The 20,783-nt window shown below is 37.6% G+C and overlaps 2 protein-coding genes and 1 non-coding gene across 3 annotated transcripts; all 3 read right to left on the bottom strand.

Moving 5' to 3' along the window:
* Window positions 1-1,091: 1,091 nt before the first annotated feature.
* Window positions 1,092-4,531, bottom strand: LOC126796464 (cellulose synthase-like protein G3). The gene is made up of 6 exons (XM_050523291.1): window positions 3,944-4,531; window positions 3,312-3,461; window positions 3,098-3,223; window positions 2,555-2,998; window positions 2,074-2,421; window positions 1,092-1,820 (listed from the first exon to the last, which is right to left on the bottom strand). The coding sequence occupies exons 1-6, from the start codon at window positions 4,529-4,531 to the stop codon at window positions 1,257-1,259; spliced, it is 2,220 nt and encodes a 739-aa protein (XP_050379248.1). The 3' UTR covers window positions 1,092-1,256.
* TRNAS-UGA (transfer RNA serine (anticodon UGA)) lies at window positions 1,108-1,186 on the bottom strand. The gene has a single exon. It is a non-coding gene; the product is annotated as a tRNA-Ser (tRNA).
* Window positions 4,532-9,709: 5,178 nt separating the features above from the next.
* Window positions 9,710-14,174, bottom strand: LOC126796465 (auxin response factor 9). Its single transcript, XM_050523292.1, has 14 exons — window positions 13,820-14,174; window positions 13,623-13,732; window positions 13,365-13,466; window positions 13,099-13,155; window positions 12,846-13,001; window positions 12,640-12,724; window positions 12,426-12,516; window positions 12,083-12,247; window positions 11,860-11,973; window positions 11,698-11,770; window positions 11,287-11,440; window positions 10,651-11,207; window positions 10,389-10,576; window positions 9,710-10,277 (listed from the first exon to the last, which is right to left on the bottom strand). The coding sequence occupies exons 1-14, from the start codon at window positions 13,872-13,874 to the stop codon at window positions 10,148-10,150; spliced, it is 2,037 nt and encodes a 678-aa protein (XP_050379249.1). The 5' UTR covers window positions 13,875-14,174; the 3' UTR covers window positions 9,710-10,147.
* Window positions 14,175-20,783: the final 6,609 nt, after the last annotated feature.

The following is a 20,783-nucleotide window of genomic DNA, read 5'->3' as shown; positions in this document are numbered from 1 at the left end:
GTGTGTGATTTGGTGTAATTTTATTTGTGAGGTTGTGAGGATTATACAATTCCATTTGTTATATGTTGAATTATCATTTGGGTTTGTAATAATCGGCTTGACTGAGTTATATTTTAAACTCAGATGTGATCCGCTGTTACGCTTTAATGATTTCGATTTATTGAGATTATTTGGTGTTTAACGACTTTAGAATTTTGAGTTTTTAAGCTCGAAATTTTGGGGTCGTTACAGTTAAGGTGAAGGTTAGCGTACGTAGTGGATAATGCTACTTTGATTGATGAAATAACATCAGAAATGAGGGCTTTGCTGGAAACTGCAAGACCTGTTATGGGACTTGATATCAAGGGTATTATAATCGATACGTTTTCAAATGTGAAGGCTTCAATGCTGCTACTTTGTGCTGAAGGTCGTTGCTTGATCCTCCCAGATTAAGCTGTATGATCTGTTCAACTATTATCCCAGCTACTTTGGTAATACTAAACTCCGCGATCTTCTTGCTGATACCAATATTTGCTTTTTGGGTATAGAATTAGAGAGGAAAAGAAAGTTTCGTCATAATGGTAAATCAATGCGTGATGATCTGATGAAGAATGAAGGAGTAGACTTGGGATATTTTGCGGCCAGGATACTGAAGAAACCGAATCTGGAGTCGACGAGACTACCCGAGTTGGCAGCTGAAGTTGGTATTGATGTTGAGCCGCTGAGTGGATCTGGTGCGGACGGTTGGGATGCTCGAGTTTTTACTCAGGAAGGGATCAAGCATGCAGTTCATGATGTTTATACTTCCTACCTTATTGGGATGAAGCTCTTGGCTTAAAATAAATTCAGCATTGGCTTTTCGATTTCGAATCAACTTTATGTACTGCTGCTAGCCTGCTACTGATGCTTACTACCTCTATTTGAGAATTGAGATAAACTACTTTTATATGATCGATGAAATGGGTGTTCTGTTCTTATGGATGTTGTTGTGTTGCAAATGACTAAAGTTTCATAAATGTCTTCAGTATCATTCAAATAACCATGCAACAATATCCGATGTAATTCGGATCAAGTATTCAAGTTGCACAGTTTCACAATACTGAGGAAAAAAAAATCAGAAACACTACACGTCGACAGCAGGGTTCGAACCTGCGCGGGAGCCCAACAGATTTCAAGTCTGTCTCCTTAACCGCTCGGACGTATCGACCAATAGCTAGTTAGCATTAAGCTTGGCATAATTAACTTTAACCTATTGTCCATCAATGGTAAATTGAACTTCATACCAAGTCAGCTACTTGAAGAGCAACATAAGCTGCTACATACAGAGCAATTGCCAAGAGTAATGAAACCATAGTGATTTTTGTAGGAATTCTCCCTTTGTCACTTCTACTGATGATGGCTTCATAGATTGGTATACAATTTACAACGCCAAAACCAGCTATAAACATCTGCAAGAACATCCCCTCCAAGCCATTGCTGCCTCTGAAAGCCTCTACGTGCCCCCAAGCAAATGCAGCCAAGTTGAGAATGGCAGCTGATGTTAGAGGCACAAACATGGGTGATGCGACACCAAACTCGAAGGTTCCTTGGTTATATCTTTTGTTTTGATCTTCATCGATAACTTTGCTGGTCACATTGAACCCATGGGCAGAAATGCCCAAGGACTTGAGGAGGTACTCAATGGATCCAAACAAGAGGGGTGAGAGAGCTCTAACCATCCACATTCGTTGGTCATTCCACCACTTGGGGAATGATCCTCCTTCTACCATAAAGTCTATGCAGTTTTGCGTGTAGGCTCCAAGGAAAAGAAAGACGTACAAGAGAAACCATGGCTCCGAAACCTGCAACAAAAACTTCATTCAATGTTATTAATAAGAAGTACCTATGTAGTTGGAATAAAAAATTTAGTACAAGAATTAATAAATTAATTTTTATCTTGTTACATAGTTTGAATATGTTATGTTATAAGATTGTCGTTATGAACTCTTTATTAGTATGAGTTTTAATCAACTTAGAGTATAATACTACAACACTGATATATATATGGGGAATATTACCTTGGCAGAGAAACTGACCAAGATTGATGTAAGTTACCTTAGGAAAGATGGTGATTCCATTGAGGAGAGAGAGTTGGGGAAGGAAAGCATACACCGCGACTGGAATGGACCAAATGGGCCAAAATGCATAGTGAGCATATGAGAGCCCCATCAAAGGGCCCATGGCTCGAATGCCAAATGTAATTGGACAATATTTAGAGAAAGCAACCTCAAGGAGGCCTATGGTCCATCGCTTTATTTGCGTGAACACATCAACAAGGTTGATCGGAGCATCTCCATAAAATGCTGCCCTAGTAGGATTGCACAGTACAGCTTTCCATCCTTCACATTGCATCTTATAACCAGTGAAGAAGTCCTCCACCAGCGAGCCGTATCTCACACCAAGCTACACAGTTTGAGACCATTTAACTCGAGTGAGGTCGCATTTCTCTCATACGTGACAATGTTGAATAACCGAAATTGCTAGCTATATCATGAACATAACTATGCATAGAAATATGTCATCAAACTTAGTATACCTTCCATCCCCAATCGGTATTCTTTTCGTAGTTGCAAGCAGCAACACGATGTGCCAATTCAAGAATCTCTGGGGACTGAATGAGCTTGTCCACCACCTTATCCGGGGCTAACTCGCGAATTTCAGGTGATAACAACTGTGATGGACCGCCGAAGAAAGCCCTTCTATTGAAAAAGCATCCTGTTCCTACATAATTTGGCCCCGAACCCCCATCCATTCCCTCAGCATTGAACACAAACAAACCCTTAAGTTCACAACCATATATGTCATTTTTGTTGATTCCACGAAATCGCTGCGGAAACTGCACATATCCTAATTTAGATCGAAGATTAGGGTCTGATAAGTAGCATAGTGCACGAGAAGGTGTTTGGGGGTCATTGGAGTACGTGTCACAGTCTATGGTTAAGACTACTGGTGCATTGGTCATGACAGCCGAAACTCGAATCTTGGCAGCAGTAGTACGTGAAAATGCAAAAAGATATTTCAGTGATTATTTTGGACTGTTAATAGAGTAAAATAGAATAGAAATTAAAATGGAGCTTACAAGGACATTAAGGGCACCAGCTTTAAAATTATGATCTGATGTCCTGCTTTTTTCTCGAGAAACATAGATTAGGTTTGGCATGACACTATCGGTGATATCTTTGTCTTTGCTACTGTCCAATAAAACCTGCTCATATCCAAATCTTAAACATCTTATGATGTTTGAGGAACTAAACGTTATAAATAATTATCTCTGTTATTTGAGCTTAAGATACCTGAACGATTGTGGGATGATCTTGCCGGGTAAATCCATCGGTCCATTTAACAAATGCCTGATTTTCCCGTTCTCCGATTATATATTCGCTGTCGACTTTGCCTCTCTCGATTACGTTGTCTACTCTCACTTTCATGCCTTGGTACATGATCTGCAACAAGATTTAGACTTTAGATCACAAAATATGGTAGTGCCAAGTTTGTACGTACGAGGATCGGAACGACAAAGATTGTCAGAGGAATTCAGTAGCCGTTGTATATTTGATCGATTCGTTCTTTGATAAGATTAACTTGAATTCATAGGATTCATTATGAATTTGATTGGAGCAAACTGAGGTAACTTTGTCCTTGCATTGGCTATCGAATCTCCTTTGCTCCTTATCTTCTTGGATGGATCGATCATGGATGGGTAGGGTGGACCTGGTCTTTTGGTTTTCTTTAGCTTTCATACATTGATCAATTGAGACTCAAGATGCAAGAATATATATATATATATATATGAATGAACTTATAGCAAATGTTAGTGGCGTATTGCAGGAGTTTAATGAACTTAATTAGTACTGTGCATGCATGGTTAATTTAATTAAACAAAAAATAGAAACAAATTAAGCTTGTGTAAAGCTTTGTTACGTACCTTAATTTTCTCAGCCTCAGCAAATCTGGAGTGTTCCAATTCCAAAAAAGCTTTTGGACACCTTTCCACTACGTTGTTCTCCCTGCAGAAAGGTAACCAGTGCCTTGCAAACTTTGCAGCCTCCATGAACGCAAACAGAGTCAGAGCCGATCCTCCATCGTCTGAAACGTACACCGACACCTTCTCCGTCGGATAATCATAAGCCATCACCGACAACGCTGTGTTCACAACGTTCATCGGAGGCTCCTTGTAGGGGTCCGCAGTGCATATGAACACATCAAGTGCAGGGAAGTCGGATTTTGGAAGAACCTTTATGAGGTTTTCGAGGTATTCTTTGCGGTAGAGGGGCTTCATTCGGAAAGCTTGCGCGGTGATGTTCAAGAAACCGAGGATGGAGTCAGCTATGAGGAGGGTGAGGGTGATGAAGAAGGAGGTTAGGGTTGTTGAGTGGAGGAGGGAGTGTCTGTGGTGATTAAGCAAGGCTAGGATGGCACAACAGTATATTAGAGCAAAGAGGCGGTTGATAGAGGTACGAAGAGAGTGTTTGTAGTTATGAAGAGGGAGTACGTCGTCAGTGGCGGTGGACATGGTGGTGGAGCAAGAAGTATAATACTAGTTGCAACCTCTGAGCTTCCGAAGTACTTTGGTCTTATTACTCTTATATATATCCTAGTTGATGCTATATGTTAGGGCGCATGAAATGAATAAGGTTGATCGATCACTTGATATGGTATATTATATAACTTCCACAAGGGTGTTAGAGATACGTATGTTAGTGTATTACAATAAAATGTAGAAGTTTCCAGTCCTATTGAGACACGTGTTAAGTCTCCATCTTATAGCTAGTTAGTTGCTGCTGATATGTATAAACATAAATATCTTCTCCTCTCTGTTGTTCTGTAACTTATCATTTTGGTAATAACAAACAGATTAGCTTCTCTCTCTCTCTCTCTCTCTCTGAAACTTCATCTTCGTCATCACAAACCCTAGCTCATCTTGGCCATCAACGTAAAATTTATCTCTACGGTTCTTTTTTAGCCAAGAGTTAACACATGCTATTGTTGAAGATGGAAAATTATTTTACCTACTTAGTTATGATCGCGATGAGGTGTTGATGATAAACCGTAGACGCATCATATTTCAACTCAGTCATATATATCGACGATTTGATTATTTTAAAGTTATGAATGAATAAGCAAAGGTGCTAATCGTTGAATGATTCATTTTTAACATCTTCCGGCGTGCCACAATCATAGATCGATCATTGATCAAATAAATGTGCATAGATAACACAAATGTAGCTAATAGTCAATGCTGAAGTACAGTTCTGAGCGACAGTCAAGAACTACGGCATAAACTAGCATATCACTGAAAGATTCGAGGTAGCTAGCAACCTGCTGAAAACTGATGTATCCGAATAAGAAAGATGAAATCAATGCACAACCCTATGAGAACTACGGCAATTTTTTGTTCGTTGAGAAAGGTAGAACCTCCCAAATTTTCTCTATGTATTATTAATTTATTACCAACATCACCGTTTCTGGATAGATCCTTCCAGATATGGTACGCGCGCCGATCACCATATATTGTACAACCTCGATTTGGTGATCGAGTAGTGGAAGCTAGTGTCGTCACATATAGTCAAGCACATGATTGCACTATTCAGCAAGCAAACAGAAATAGCTCAATCAGAATTTATGGAAAAGAATAAATATTATTTGGTCCCCAACTATCATATGCATATACCTTGTAGTTCCGAGTATCATGATGCGACATGTTTAGTGTTTAAAATTAAGCCAGGGATAGACCAATTAACGTTAGACAAAGTTACATGAATTAAGAATCCTTGCTAAGACACCTTTCCCACTTAATTTCTTTCAGTAATTGTTAGGTTCTGAGATGTTCTGGTCACAAATTTTCCTTTCTGCTACACTACAATCGAGTTGATGGAGGTATTTCAGATCAAGTGATCCATCGCAACTCACGAATCGAAGGATAATGGGTGAGATTTCTGTGATCCGATGGTCTCAGTTATTATGTGCAGCAATTTACGTGTCTGAGATTAGTTGCCGGCCACTTGCCGCGGTGGCCCTGCTGCTTCAATAATTTGTAGAATACGACGGGGAACTGTGCAGATCAGGCATGGCCCTGCCCCAGGGCACCACACAAATGGGGGCACAAGTTTTAATGTTTCAACGTATATATGTAGAGGCTGTTGATGTAATAGTGAAAAAAAGTAGAGACCACCCAAGTGCTAGGCCCATAATTACACAATTCATAATTCTACATATCTCTATTATTATATAGCGAGTAGCTAGAGTTTTATTAAATTGTAAACGTTTAGATATATCTCTGTCACAGACTCTCACAAAAAAACAAGCAGGACTATGATCGTAAAAATATAAAAAACTAGGATAGCACAAATTAACCACTCACTTTCCCGTGTGCGGTTTCTAGTTAAAATCAATGTCTTCTTAGTTTATTTCTAGATAATATAGATAGTGCATGTGATATATGTTAATATGTAAACAATCTTGGGGGCCTCCGTTCTCAATTGTTTTATAATTTAAATATATATTTTTTTAATTTAGGTTTTAATTATTATTTAACCAATTGATTCATTCTAATCATTTTTCATCTCTCAAACGTTTTATGTTTTTATTCTTATATATATAGATAGATTAGATTTTAACATTTTGTTGTAATCTAACTTGTACACGCGACACAATTAGAAAATGCATGTAGATATCTTGATGAGAATTTCACATTGCATTGCAACTCAAAATTGTTGCACAAATTGTATATTTTATATGATAAAAATTAGCTTAAAAATTAACCTCCTAACTTGACATCATTTTGATATATAATTGTAAATTCTGAGTTGAAATAAACACTGATTGTACGTCATTTTAATGGTTTGCCATTTGGGCACCAAATTTTTTTCGCATTGTGCATCAAAATTCTCATGATCGGCCCTGTGCAAGATAGCAATAATGTGAGAGAATCAATATCGTTGTTTTCATGGGCCACACAACAATGGAGTAAGAGCATCTCCAACAACTTTGGCATTTTACAGAAAAATTAGGATTTTACAAAATTTTGACATTTTTTCACTCTAACAGTTTCTCCATCCCATTCTTCAAAATAGAGAAAGTGATGAGAGAGAGTACTTCCTCCTCCAAATTTGCAGATTCTCTAAAAATATTTGTAGGATGACAATCATAAATGTTTTATCAATCTCTATGTCTCTCTCCACTTTTCTCTCAATATCAACTGTTTGAAATATGAAGACATTATTGATCTCCTACCACTTTTCTCTCTCTTCAATTAAATTTCTATTAAATTGAGATTATTTTATTATGATAATAAATTAAGATGTTAATTTTATATTATAATAATAAATAGTTAATCTGCAAAAGAGAAGGTTGGAGTTTGACAATGATTTTTTTGAAGATTTTGTAATTTGCTTCTCTATAATAGAGAAATTATAGCAAAACTGTTGGAGATGCTCTAAGTTACCATTTAAACAAGAACCAATTATAGGCTTATAGCTAATCAAACATGTAACAACAATTTGTACACGTTACGTTCCAAAAGATAACCTAGATTAAAAAATAATATGCATAAAAAAACACGAGAGACAGAGAGAACGTGCCTCCACGTGCTAGGCTTTTGGGAGAAGGGGCTCGCAGGTGCCGGTGTCTCTCATCCGGCCGTATGGCGGTGCCTGCATCGGCCTTCGGCCCCACTGGTGTGCGGCCTGTGCGGTCGGATGGGATGGGGAATTTGTCCTCCGGCTTTGTGATCAGAGATTAGGGTGGGGTGGGTCTGAGATTGGGTTTGTTGTAGCGGCGGCAGAGGCATGAGATGGGGGACTGTGGTGGCCACGGTGGTCTAGCCTTATTGTGGCGGCTGTGCTTTTCGTTTTTGTGGCGGTGGGAAGAGGGATCGAAGTTGGCTATGGGGGGAGGATCTTTGGGTGTCCATTCTCTAATGGATCTTGCTTTTCAAGATATGGGCACCATTTGGGTTAAGTGGTGGAGGGTGAAGGCGAGTTCTTTCCATATGTTTTCAGGTTTCAAGTGCGGCAGCGACGCAAAGGGCTGGAGGAGGGAGCGGTGGCGGTCTCAATGCTTCATCGGTGCAGCTTCACACTCATTTCTTGGGCCTGTTTTGGCCCTCTTTGGTTGTGGGCCTGGAGGTTTCGGTTGGGCCTTCGTTGGCCTGGTAATACTGGTTGGGCTTACTTAGTGGGTCATAACTAGCTTGTTTATTTTACTATTTTTAGTTTATCGTGGTTAATAATTCCCTACAAAAAGATTTCTAGGGGGAGTCGGGCTTCGTGTCCATGTGTGCAATCTTTGTGTCTTGTCTGCCCTAGGTAGGTGGTGAGTTTCTTGCTTTGTCAAATAGTCGTTGTAGCCTAATGGCAGGGTGAAACTAAGTGTCGTCGGAGTGATATTCTGGCGGCAACGTAGTCGGAGAGCTATTGTATTGGACATTAGGATATGTAACTGCTGCTTCATTGTTATTAGGGTCTCATATCTAATGTTCTCTCGTTCTGTATGTCACCGCTGTTTTAAAGCAAATAGAGTCGTCATCAGAGTAGTACTATTTGCTAGTTGGTGTTTTGTTGAGTACTTGTTTGTAGGGATCTTTGATATTATGTCAGGTTTTTATAATCAGAGTTTAGGCTTCATGTCCCCCCCTGTATTCAACGGTTTTATTAATGGAAGTTTGAGGGTAGCCACACCAGCCCTCCTTTCAAAAAAAAAAAAGATAACCTAGATTATGGTGAGTCGTTCACCTCTTTCATTTTCAAGGTGGCATCACCTGTCGAATTTCCAAATTTATTATGGAAACCTGATGTGAGAAGGAAAGAAAGAAGCATCCCATATATTTCATAGAGGTTTACGGGACTAAATTATTAGACAAATGTTAGCAATCTTTTTTTCTGCTCGTTGTCTCATCATGCATCAGTATTCTGTGGTCGAAACTATTGTTAAACACCCTAAGCAAATATGAGGGTAATAATTCAATTATCGTACTTATTTGATGATTGATTCTTAGATATTCCAAGTATGAATCATTTGTAGAAGATGATCTTACGAGGAAGAGTAACGCTGTCAAAATGCACAAAGTATGGCAGACGTGAGAGCGCATAGCTCCTTAAAATGAACCTATGGATCCTTGGTAAGCCTCTTCAAAAAATTTCAATAAGATCGCCCGATTTACTTACTTTTTAAGAAAGCATAGAGGCGAGCTTTAAGATGCGATGTTGACCTTATATCGAAGGAAAGATGGTTTTCTTTCCTTTTATTTGGGGAAGTGAAGCACAGGCTTTTGGTCCACCGACCAAAGACCACTTGTTCTAGCTCTGAAGGACTTTGCCGTCGCAAACGGTGGTGCCGATATTGCCGGAGAGTTTCAAACTCCGATCTCATAATGTATAAATGAATTGCTTATAACCTCTCCGTCAACGAGCTCAAGGCCACATCATATTCGGGAATGCTTGCTGAGAAAACCAATGGGTAACCCATTCAACCCCTTTCAGCGGGTTTATGTCAATCTCAAGGTTTTGTGCTTCAGCACTAGTTTAGAAATTAGAACCGAGTTTAGGAGTGCGAGTTGGGCCTTTCACGATTGCAATTATGCTATTGGTACAAGAAAATAAAAACTAAAAAGTCCATATTCTAACCAGACCTCTTGTGATGATCAAATTATAGAGCACAACCAAACACAAACAACACAAGCAAAAGCTTTGAGAGATTAAAACAAATTGTACTGATTATTATAAATCATTGCTTAAAACTAATACTGCAACATAAGATGAGATACATACTGCCACCCCACTAAAGACCAAGATTACACCGCCGAAGTACGAATATTTACACGAACATGGAACAAAGGACTCCAGCCTCACCTCACCACCCAACCCAACAGCCACCCACCACAAACAGCTTAAATATACACATTCTGATCCTACCCGCTATCCAACACATGATGCATTACTCTTCAATTTCCCAGTCAAATGTCTTCTAGTTAGCCCTAAATAAGCGAGCTGCTAATCGGCCACGGTCCTCTTCTTCCAACTTCAACTTCTTCATTTGCTCAAAATTAAGAGTCCTCCAACAACAAACTAACAAAGAGCATGCCCCGAAAAGAAAACAAACAAAAGAGATAAAGAACTAGAACAATATAATGTTAATTCGAATTTGTTACTGTCCCTTCAACTTCTAGTGAGGACATACTAAGACGTTTTCTCCCTGCATTAATTTTCTTCACGTCCTGACTTGAACATATAAAGATTCTTCTCACCATGTTACAGAATTCCCTACAAAGAAAATGACACAAAAGAATCATTAAATCTAACCAAAAAAGGACACATAATTTTTTTTCCAAACATAAGCGCCGGTTGTTATATCTTGTGATAAAGAATACTTACAACCATGGGTCGTCACCGGCAAGCATCATATCTCCTTCATCATCAGTAAACACAATCTCCCACTTTTTACGAGGGCCGATCTGTCCCTTAATATCAAACATCTCCTCCAGTTCAACTATAAGTTGAACATACCCGTCGAGCATCGTCAAGTCCACTGCTCGACCAACTGCTATTCCCTGCATTTGAACCTGTTGGCATGCCATAAATCAGAAACTTGTAATAAAATTAAAAATAAAATGACCAAAAGAATATTAATGAGCACCTTGACGCAACTCCTGGTGGATGCAGAGCTACTCTGCTTGCTCAGTGTCTCTTTTGGTGATGCTTGAAACTGAGCTTTGCTGCTTTCTTTAGAAGCCTTTGAAATGTCAGATTTCTGGTCAGACTCTGCTTCTGAGATACTAACTTGTTTTTCAGTGGCTCCAATAGATGCAATAATTGGTTGTGGGGGTGGCTTCTCCACTGAAGGGGAGCTCTTAGGATGACTGCTAAAATCTACACCGAAAATCAGGCAACTAGCAGCTGTCTCAGTTTTCTTCCTCTTTTCAACATGGTCTAGCATCAAGTCATTTTTAAGCTTTGATGAAATTGGAGTTGAATATCCAGAGATAAGTGGCCAAGCAGGACCACTTTTACTATCCACCACTGTAGAAGAAGATAGCCAGCCCCCATCAGTCTGAGTCCTTGAGATACAGCTGCTGATGCTGATCATGTCTGCCTGCTGATTATTCAACGCAACATGATCCTCACTTCTCTGGCCTTCAGCAGCAGCACCACTCAATTGTGTTACATCATGCCATGTTACTGAACTTGCTGTATCTAGAATTCAAACAAAAAAAGAGTCATACATTGACACTGATGCAGAGATGGAAAGAACTCTTAAGTTAAGAATACACACCAGGAGCTGGAATTTCAGGGAGAAGCCGAGGCCTTTTGTTCTTCAGCACAGTGGATTGAGAAAGGCATGCAGGTATGGAAGCTACATATGGTTCTATCTCCCAGGGTGAGACCCTGTCAGGTCTGGGAATGGATGCAGACTCATCCCATTGAACCTGGGATCAAGTTGATGTGACAATTCTTAATTCAGACTAAGTACAGAAAGGAAACACAGACAAAGACTAGTGAAATATTGTATTAGTAGTAACAATTCTAACTCATTATTTGGGTACTTGTTCTGGGCTAAGGTATCTAACTCTATCTAATATTAAGGTTCGCAGCGGTATTGGACTACTGATACAGTTGTAAAATTATTCATTAGTCCATACTGCAAGATTACAACAAGGGTATGTAATCAAGTAGAAGATTTTACCTTGAGAGATCGCCATTTGGAATCTGCCCACTGAGGAGATATATCCTCGAGACCAATTATAGTGCCTGAAAACCTAAAAAATTTAAAAAATACATAACAAAAATGTGTTAGAAAGCGCATCATTAGAGAAACTTATTAAAGAAGTGATCAGACGTGTGCTACCTTCTCTCTGGAGCGTCCTCCCCCTCAAACCGCATCTTAAATCTCATTCCAACCGAGAACTTATTGTTAACAGCCTCCAAATACTTGTTCAAACTAACAATGAATTGACTAGTCCTGTAAATTTAGAAAATCATGAAAAATATGACCAATGCTGTCAGGATAATACAAATTTTAACAGAGAATATAATCTCAAAGTCATCACAGATATAATAGTACGTTAGACCTTGGCTTATAATACACTACAAAGAGTGTCTGGGTTGCAACAGCATGGGAAGCAGTCGCAAGCACCCCTACATGCATGCTTTGACTTGAGATCACAGATGATGGCATGCTGCTCTGTTGACGAGCAAGACGCCTAATTCCGACACGCAAGTCGCCGTTGTCACCTCTGAGAAATAAATTTTTCCATATCTAAATAAATGGTTCCGTCGGAAATAATGAATAATAGTGTCCCATATAGCATAAGGGACAAGTATCAAATTCCAGGCCAAGTGCTGTAAGGTGCGATTGACAACTGATCAAAGAACAATAAAAACAGACACGAAGGAAAAGAAAGCGGTATATACCTGAGAAATACAAAGGAATCCCCGGCACTTAACCTCTTAGAAGTAACAAAAGTACTCCATCCAGTTGTAAGCAAGTGCCTCCGTGGTTGACCTGTTCAGTTCACAGATCAGGGAACAATGAGTGAGAATTGACATGGTTAATGGTCCAGCACATACTTTTACATACAAACACAGATTAGGGACAACTGTAAGAGGGCAAACAAATGTAGGTCACCTCTGAAAATGTGCTTGAATCGCCACTCATAACCATGAAGATCTTTGGCCACCAATTCCTGAGTTGGGGTTGGCTGAGTCATCTCCTGAACGAGAATACATGACAAGTGATGAATGAATACAAACATAAAGATAAACGTCAGATAAGTAATGAGAGAACAAATATAGTTTGCAACAAAAAGGTAGGAAACTGGAAAGAAAAAGTACCAGTGGCGGAAGGCATTCCGTAGCGTGTTTGCGTAAAACAGAAAATCCACCATGGGTACTGGTATCCGATGCGGTAAGAACCTTGCAGAATGAGTAAACCTTCGGTCTTTCGGGTTCAGAAACACACTCATCAGGACTAGTAGGTTTAGAGGTTAGCTACACATACAATTAACTATCAGAAACACTTGATGACAAAATTTTGCTTCAAATATTAACTCTGTTACAACAAAATAGAAGCTTAAATATTTCTTACCTTTGCTTCAGGAATCAAAGTAATCTGGGCGTAAACCTCATCTGTCTCTTGTTCAGCCTAAAATTACAGAAGAAAAGAAAGGGTAAGTTCCTAGCAAAAAGTACACAATTTCCACATATTATTCCAACTCAAAACAGCTTATCTGACTTTCAATTTTTCAGGAATCAGAGTCGAAAAGTTTGACTAGAACAATCCATCAGCTCTCAGTAACCAAACAGAATCTCGGTCGAAACAAAATTAATCAAGACGGAGAAAGAGGAAATTACCAATAGCTGAACATGCATTACGCGACAGAGAATCTTCGAGGGAAGATTAAACCGAGGAATCACCTGATTCACTTCCGGATTTGCTGTCGTTGATGCCTCTAACTACACAATCACATATAAAAAAAAAACCAAAAATAGCAAAACAGTTGTCAATTTCAACCAAAAAAAAACACTTCTATAAACAGAAATCAAAACCCAACAAAAGAAAAGAAAAGAAAAAAGAGTTAAACAAGACGAAGAAGAAGAAGATCAACTGACTTGCTCCATGTGGCCTTGTGGAAAGTAGAAGACTCTCTCCTTCAGGCGAGGCACTTCCACCAGTGGGCCCGCACATGCCCTCCATAGCTCCTGATACAGCACTTCTCCTCCTGCCACAACAACACCGAAACCCTCAAAATCGGAAAACCAAATCGAATCCAAAATCAAATCGAAAATACAACAACCTAAATCCCCACCTTCAGCGCAGACATTCGCCTGCTGCGGAAACAAACCCGCCTGATTCGCCATCATTCCCGTCACGAACTTAACACGAAATCACAACTGCTCAGAAGCGCTCAATATATAATATAGCACAAGACTCTGTCCTCTTTTTTTAACGAGGTATGATTAAACAGCGAGCAATAAAGCCTCTTAATAAGCCCTTAATCCGCCTTAAATCCCAGCTCGCCTTTTCGAATTCACAACACACACTCCTCGTGTAACGATCCGGATCGAGGGACAAAAAGCCGTTACGAAAACCGCTCGGGAAACCGCCTTTCTCTCTCTCTCTCTCTCTCTCTCTCTCTCTCTCTCTCAAGATTGGGGGAATCTCTCTTGGATGAAAAACGGCGTTACAGAGGGGAATCCCCAGACCGGGCTGCGCGCGTCTCTTATAAGTTATAAGAAGAAGCGAGAGAGCCTTGGGTTGGGATTTAACCGGGAGGTAGGGTTAAAGCGCGTGACGGGGGGAGATTAACGGCGTGAAATGTGTTTTTTGGAGGGAGGGAAAGAGAAAGGGGAAGGGCGCGCGTTGGGAAGCGTGAGGTGGGAGGTAACGGAGAGAGAGAAAGGAGTAGGCCGTTGCCGTTTGTCACCGTCACTTTCGTTGTCTGCTTCGAAGCAGGCAACAGGGTTGGCTCGAGTTAACCCGGCAGAATTTTGGGACGGGGAATTTTTTTTATTTAATTTTGGGATTTCGCGGAGGCTAGGATGGTTTTTGTCTGATAATTACGCTTGTTGAAAATCATTGTGGGCCACTTTTACTCGTGGGTTGAAAGTTTACCCCTTTTTCTATCCAATTTAGTTCGGAGTTTCTATTCATACCTCTAAAAATAATATTTAGACCCCATTACTCAGTAGACCTCTATTTTGCTTTTATATATACCTAAAATACTAATTTGACTTCTAAAGTTTTCTTAAAATGTCTATTATCTAATTTGATATATCAAATCATACTACTATCTATTAATTTCTTTCATACTATATTTCAAATTCATTTATTATATACAACTCGAAAAATGCATAATAATTACACAAACTATCTTCTCAAATTAATTCGATCACTCTTCCACTCGTTTTATAAATTCATAATAAATTGGCAAACTATATTTTTCATTCATTGATAGTAACATCAACGTATATGAAATATTTTAACCACTAATTAATGAGTTTTGTTCATTAACGTATATGAAATATTATAACATCTAATGAACGAGTTTTATAGGCGCAAATTGAAGTTTATGAGAAATTATAGATAGTTATATAGTTTATACATTAAATCGTCCACATTCAATTTGATGTTTATCAACTACATTAAATTTTTGACTAATGATGTTTATTAAAAAAGAAGGTAATCAATTAAATCATTTAATGCAATTTGATATCCCATTTTGGATTGTCTAGCAATAAATATAAAGGATAATTATCTATATTTGTATTTTATAATAGATAAGTAAAAATTGTTTCTTTTCTTATATTTTTATTGCTATATGTTTTTTGGTAATTTCATATGCATTGACTAAGTCAAAACTATATAGAAAAAAGATAGAGGTCCAAGTGTCATTTTGGGAGGTATGAATATAAGCTCCCAATTTATTTATTTTTATTAACAAATAGATCTATGTTTTCCGTTGGTAATATGTGTTTATGCTTCTTATGATGGAGCCGTAGTTTTTGTTTTTTTACGTACCGGATGTTCTTGAATTACTTGAGTTTTGTGCATTTTATGATGGAGTCGTATTTCTTTGTTTTTGCATACTAGATGTTCATCAAGTTACTTTTGAGTTTTGTGTATGTATGCCCAATTATGTGAATTAAATAAAATGTTTTGTTAGTTTTGCCCCTAATGTACTTGAGAAAGTATGATGAGAGATTAGCAATGGCGAGGGGTTTCGTGTTGCCTTGCTAAATCGTCTAACCTAGACGTATGTGGAACGTCTTTCAACAAATGGTTATTTTTTGTGCGGGAAGGAAGATAGTTGTAGTCGGAGCGAACCCTTTGACCCTTTCCATTACCTTGTAACAACTCAATTCATATAACTTAGGGTATTAGCCGCGTTGGATCTATTGGCCTGCACGGTTTTGTTTTTGAAGTGTCACCTTAAAATGCGCCCTCACTATAAAAAACCGACCATACTCATATAAGCACAGTTTTCACTCTCCCGCGACGATATGAGATACGTGACCTACATGCCTGCTAGTTTTCTGGCCAGGCGCCACATTACTCTTGTTGAGTAGTTTCCACAATGCTCGTTTTTCAAATTATGAGCTATGTTATACCTAAGACAAAAGCTCTAGTTGCTCAAGGTCGTCTTAACTACCCCTTTCGATCTCGAGCTGCATATTGTTTGTTTTGGAGTGATTGTTTCCCCTTGTAGTAGTTTTACGACGTTGTTTTATTTGATAAGATTTTTTAGTGATACATGCCCACAAATATAGAAACATTAAATTACTATGTTGTTTAAAAAATACAAAACTGCAGGCGATCAAATTTATTCACCGCTTTAGCCCAATTCTTATGCTATGTTTTTCATAGTTTTAGGCTAGCTTTAAAATAAGTTACCTTCATTGTCTAACGGGTGGTGCTAGCTAGCTTACCTCCTTAATGCAAGTATAAACCACATGGGAATGTATGTATCTGTGAGATTGTGATTTTGTGAACGACAAGACTCGGTGTTCAACATGATAATAGTGTTGCATCTTCCACGCGGCCCTTTCTTTTTTTAGTTAATGAGTAATTCATAAAATGAACAATATCCAAACGTATAAGACCGCACATACGTTTAGGCCAGAAAATAAATAATACAAAGAGTACAGCTCGCCAACGCGGCCCTTATCAGGTGGAAAATGTCATATCGAATTGGAATTGAGCACAACGAAGTGGAAACCCTTGCAAGCTTAATGCCAATGGATAAAAGTTGTTTTATTCACCATTACTAGTTTACTACACTAGATAAAGGAATCTGATGTCATACACAACCAATACATCTCAGCGTAGGAATCTTTATAAGAAGAATAGAAAAGAAAAAATGACTAATCGGCAAAACTCGTCGACAATCACGGTAAAACATCAAAAAATGGATTGTTGATAAAACAAAAAATTAAGATCAATAGTGCATGTTACATCAGATCAAGGTTGCTTTACCTCTTCCCATCTCGGAAGAACATTGAAAAGGTGGTGAAAGGATTAGTTTAAACTTTAAACCCACCTTTGGTTTGATATGAGTTAATTTAATCACTACTACTAAGTCTAAGTAGTCTCTCTACTTTGCATCTTTTAACTTAAGCAACTCTCTGTCCCCCCTAACAAGAATAAATCTATCTTATATGAATATGATTATGAAATATAAGATGCCTTCCACAAGCACCACTTTATATGCTTCTCTCTTATTCACTAATTAATCTAATCTAAATTAATCCCATCTTTTAGAATGTCACACATAATGTAATGCTAAGCTTCTTAATTTTCCCCTATCTTTTGTGGGTAAGATAATCAACTTCAACTGTGTTTACTTTTGGTTCAAGTGGTGAACTTAAGTGGCAAGCCCTTACGCATATACTTCGTTTCAAATGTCAACTTTAGTCTACATGCATAAGTTGATCGAAGAGTAATGATTGATTCTAATGGGCAATGAATTGTTAACCATCTAAGCACTAAGTTCTATTAAATTAATCAGAATACTTAAAATATGCGAATGAGACTTAGTCAAGCAGAGATTAACTCGAGTCCTAAAAACCCAAAACAGCTTAACAAGTAAAAGGGATCAAGAATTCACACATACTTTTTACAACAAACAACCAATTGACCCTCTTTTGGATTTTTTTTTTGGTCTGACCCTCTTTTGGATTGAAACAGTGGGAGCCTTTCAAATGAAAACTGTTTTATTAAGGACTAAAAATATTCACTCACTTATCGATCTTATATTTAAATCTCGACCATTTAGTTTGTATTTATATGAGTAGATTATTCTTCTAATTTTTTGTTCAAATTGAAAATCGTTAAGACATTCATAAATGTGATATACCCATTATAAACTTAAACGGTTCATGTTTGACAATTTTGGTCCGTTCACTAATTTGATATATTTTAATACATAACCATTATAAAATTGGCTGAAAATTTATATAAATAATCTACTTATATAGTCTTAAAATCTAAACGGTTGAGATTGAAAAATATAATCGAAAAGTATGTCTAATTAACAATTAAGTATAAAGTCTTCAACAATATAGTTCTCATTAGAAAGAGAACTCTTTTGAAACAGTAATAGCTTAATTGAATCAGGTAAATTAAATCAGCAGACCTAAATTAGATTAAGTATTGGTGGGGATTAATGACTTACATCTCAGCATTATGTTTTGTTTAATCATGGGTGCTGCTTCTGAGGATTAATTCGACCCTTTTGCAAATTTCGCTGTTTAATATTGTTAGGCCTTTTTATATATCTGAAATGAGAACGTGGATGAGAAAGCAATTAGGACAAAACAAAACCAATCACATTTAGTTTGGGTGTGGTGTGTTTGGCTGTGCCTATTCATAATTGTAGGCCTTTAACTTAGATTTGTTATTGCCTAACTTTAGTGTAGTGATCAACACCTGTCTTAAAAGTATGCTATTGCAATTGTCTTTAAGCGCTAATAATTATTGGATCTGTTTTCAATAACTTAATGTTGGGTTTGTTAAGCATAAGTAGTGAGTGACAAACATATATAACGGGGACTTGGTCAGAATTTAGGGTTGCAAAGGGAATATGTAACATGAGTTTAGTGATTTAGGTCATTCTCAATTAGGTCTTTGTTGTTCCAACTTTTTCAACATGCTCCTAACTTCTAATAATCAGATGGTATTAGTAATAAAACCGTTACTAGACAGTTACAGGTGCTTAACATTGGAGTTGGCAAGAAATGTTTACAAGCTCGGAAACTCTATACACTTATTGAACAAAATCTTAATCCTCGGCTAAGTCATGTAAACTGTTTTTTTAATTATTTAAATATGATAAAAAAAACTTGAGTTTGTCATCGGTCCAACTCAATGTTTACGAGTTATAAATAAAACTTGCATTAGAAGTGACTCGAATTTATCACCGGAATATGGTCTAGATATATCCATTCATTCCGACTCAAGATTCCAATATAGCATATGGCCCTTGGTTAAAAATGAAGGGGTGCCCTTAGAGCAAAATCCTGATGACCACAGGACACAGAGGGTCAAGAAAAAGACAGGGTGTGTGTTTCGCCCCACCACCACCCTCAAACCTGGAATGCTTTTCATTGTTTGTCACTCTATAATGCTATACTAAAAGAAAACAGAAAACAATTTTATTCTATGTGAGAGCTAAGAAAATAAATTGCACACTAATTACAATTTTTGAGTATGACATTTTTTTAATATATATAAATGGTGGCTGATTGAGCTACTACTCGTGGCTGTTGAGCAATATAGGTATGAGTATATGACCGAGGCTCAATGAGAGTTTTTCACAAACTGAGGTTCGAACTATAGACCTCATATTACCAGGAGTATTCATGCAACGTCCACTCTACTTATAGCTTAACATCAATGTTTCCACTAGACCAACTTCATTGGGTAAAAAATGTTTGAGAATTTTGAGTATGACATGTTGTTAATGTAAAAGACTGTATTTTTGACACTACAGAATAAGAGAAGGAGAGAGAAAATACCAAGATTGGTGGGGGTTTGTGGAATTCTATAAGCACACCCCACGTGGAGACCTGTTTGGAGAAAAGAAATGGAAATATAAACACAAAAATGAAGATTTAATTAAACAATACTTCAATTATTGACTGTTCTAAATTTTGGTATCTCATATTTCGAAATTATCGCATTCGTACTCAAGTCTCTGCTTTAGTTTAATTGTAGTCTATTCCATCAATTATCACAATTAGTCGCTTTATTTCCCACCGATTTTCAAAGGTATTTTCGTCATTTCATTTCTCTCCGATTTAAGTTTTCATTTCCCTCCAATGGCAATTTCGATTTATTCACCGAAAAAAAGACTTCTATTTCAAAAAAAAATAAAGATGGGTTGATTAATGTATCTCATTTCATAATAAATTAAATTAATATTTTATCACAACTATTACAAACAAGTTAAAATTAAATTATAACAAAATAAGCCATTATATATTTCGTATTTCATAGTAACAATATGATTGTTGGTTGATAAACATTTACAATATGAAAATATATGTTGGTTTATTTTGCTATATGTTCATTTTGTAATATTTGTGGTAAATGAAAGATGTTTATTTAATTTGTTATGAAACGAGATACATTAATCAACCCGTATTTATTATTATTATTTTTTTTTGAAAAGAGGGCTTGTGAGGCTACTCTCAAATCTTGATTGATGAAACTGACGAATACAAGGAGGATATGAATCATAAACGCCTGATTATAAATACCTAAAATAATATCAGATATTTCTACAAACTTGTACTCAACAAGATACCAACTAGTAAAAAGTACTTTGATGACTACTCTATTTGCTTTAGAATATCGGTGACATGTAGAAAAGATAACTTGACTATTGCGAAACATAATTACTAATACCACAGTTTTCCCACTAAGTTGCCCCGAAAAATTAATCCGACGACACTAAGTCTCATCTTGCCACTAGGAGGCAATGACAGTTTGACAAAACAAGGAACTCGCCGCCTATCTAGAGCAAACAAGACACACTGAGTGCACACACGGACACGCAACCCGATACATCATACACAACTATCGTAGGAACTTATTAAATTAAAATAAAAACATAACTTAAACAAAACTGAAATAACAATAAACCTTAGGGTTAAGCCTAAAAGGAAGGCCCAAACCCAAACATTATTCAAGGACACATGGATACCCTCAGCCGCAAAAAAAGAACCTGCCCCGACCCGACTGGGACCACCGTCGCCGGAACACCCACAACG

The sequence above is a fragment of the Argentina anserina genome, chromosome 5 (genome assembly GCF_933775445.1).
Source record: "Argentina anserina chromosome 5, drPotAnse1.1, whole genome shotgun sequence".
Taxonomy (NCBI): domain Eukaryota; kingdom Viridiplantae; phylum Streptophyta; class Magnoliopsida; order Rosales; family Rosaceae; genus Argentina; species Argentina anserina.
Note: the sequence above shows the minus strand (reverse complement) of the source record. Positions and strands in the feature narration are given on the sequence as shown.

Bases quoted from the DNA above. Each gene is read 5' to 3' on its own strand.
- LOC126796464 (XM_050523291.1), bottom strand. From the start codon at position 4,531: ATGTCCACCGCCACTGACGACGTACTCCCTCTTCATAACTACAAACAC. The intron at 3,462-3,943 runs GTACGTAACAAA...ATCTTGTTGCAG, and splicing joins CTGAGGCTGAGAAAATTAAG to ATCATGTACCAAGGCATGAA. The intron at 3,224-3,311 runs GTATCTTAAGCT...GGATATGAGCAG, and splicing joins ATCATCCCACAATCGTTCAG to GTTTTATTGGACAGTAGCAA.
- LOC126796465 (XM_050523292.1), bottom strand. From the start codon at position 13,874: ATGATGGCGAATCAGGCGGGTTTGTTTCCGCAGCAGGCGAATGTCTGC. The intron at 13,002-13,098 runs GTAAGAAATATT...TTGTATGTGTAG, and splicing joins CTTTGATTCCTGAAGCAAAG to CTAACCTCTAAACCTACTAG. The intron at 10,577-10,650 runs GTGCTCATTAAT...GCATGCCAACAG, and splicing joins CCACCAGGAGTTGCGTCAAG to GTTCAAATGCAGGGAATAGC.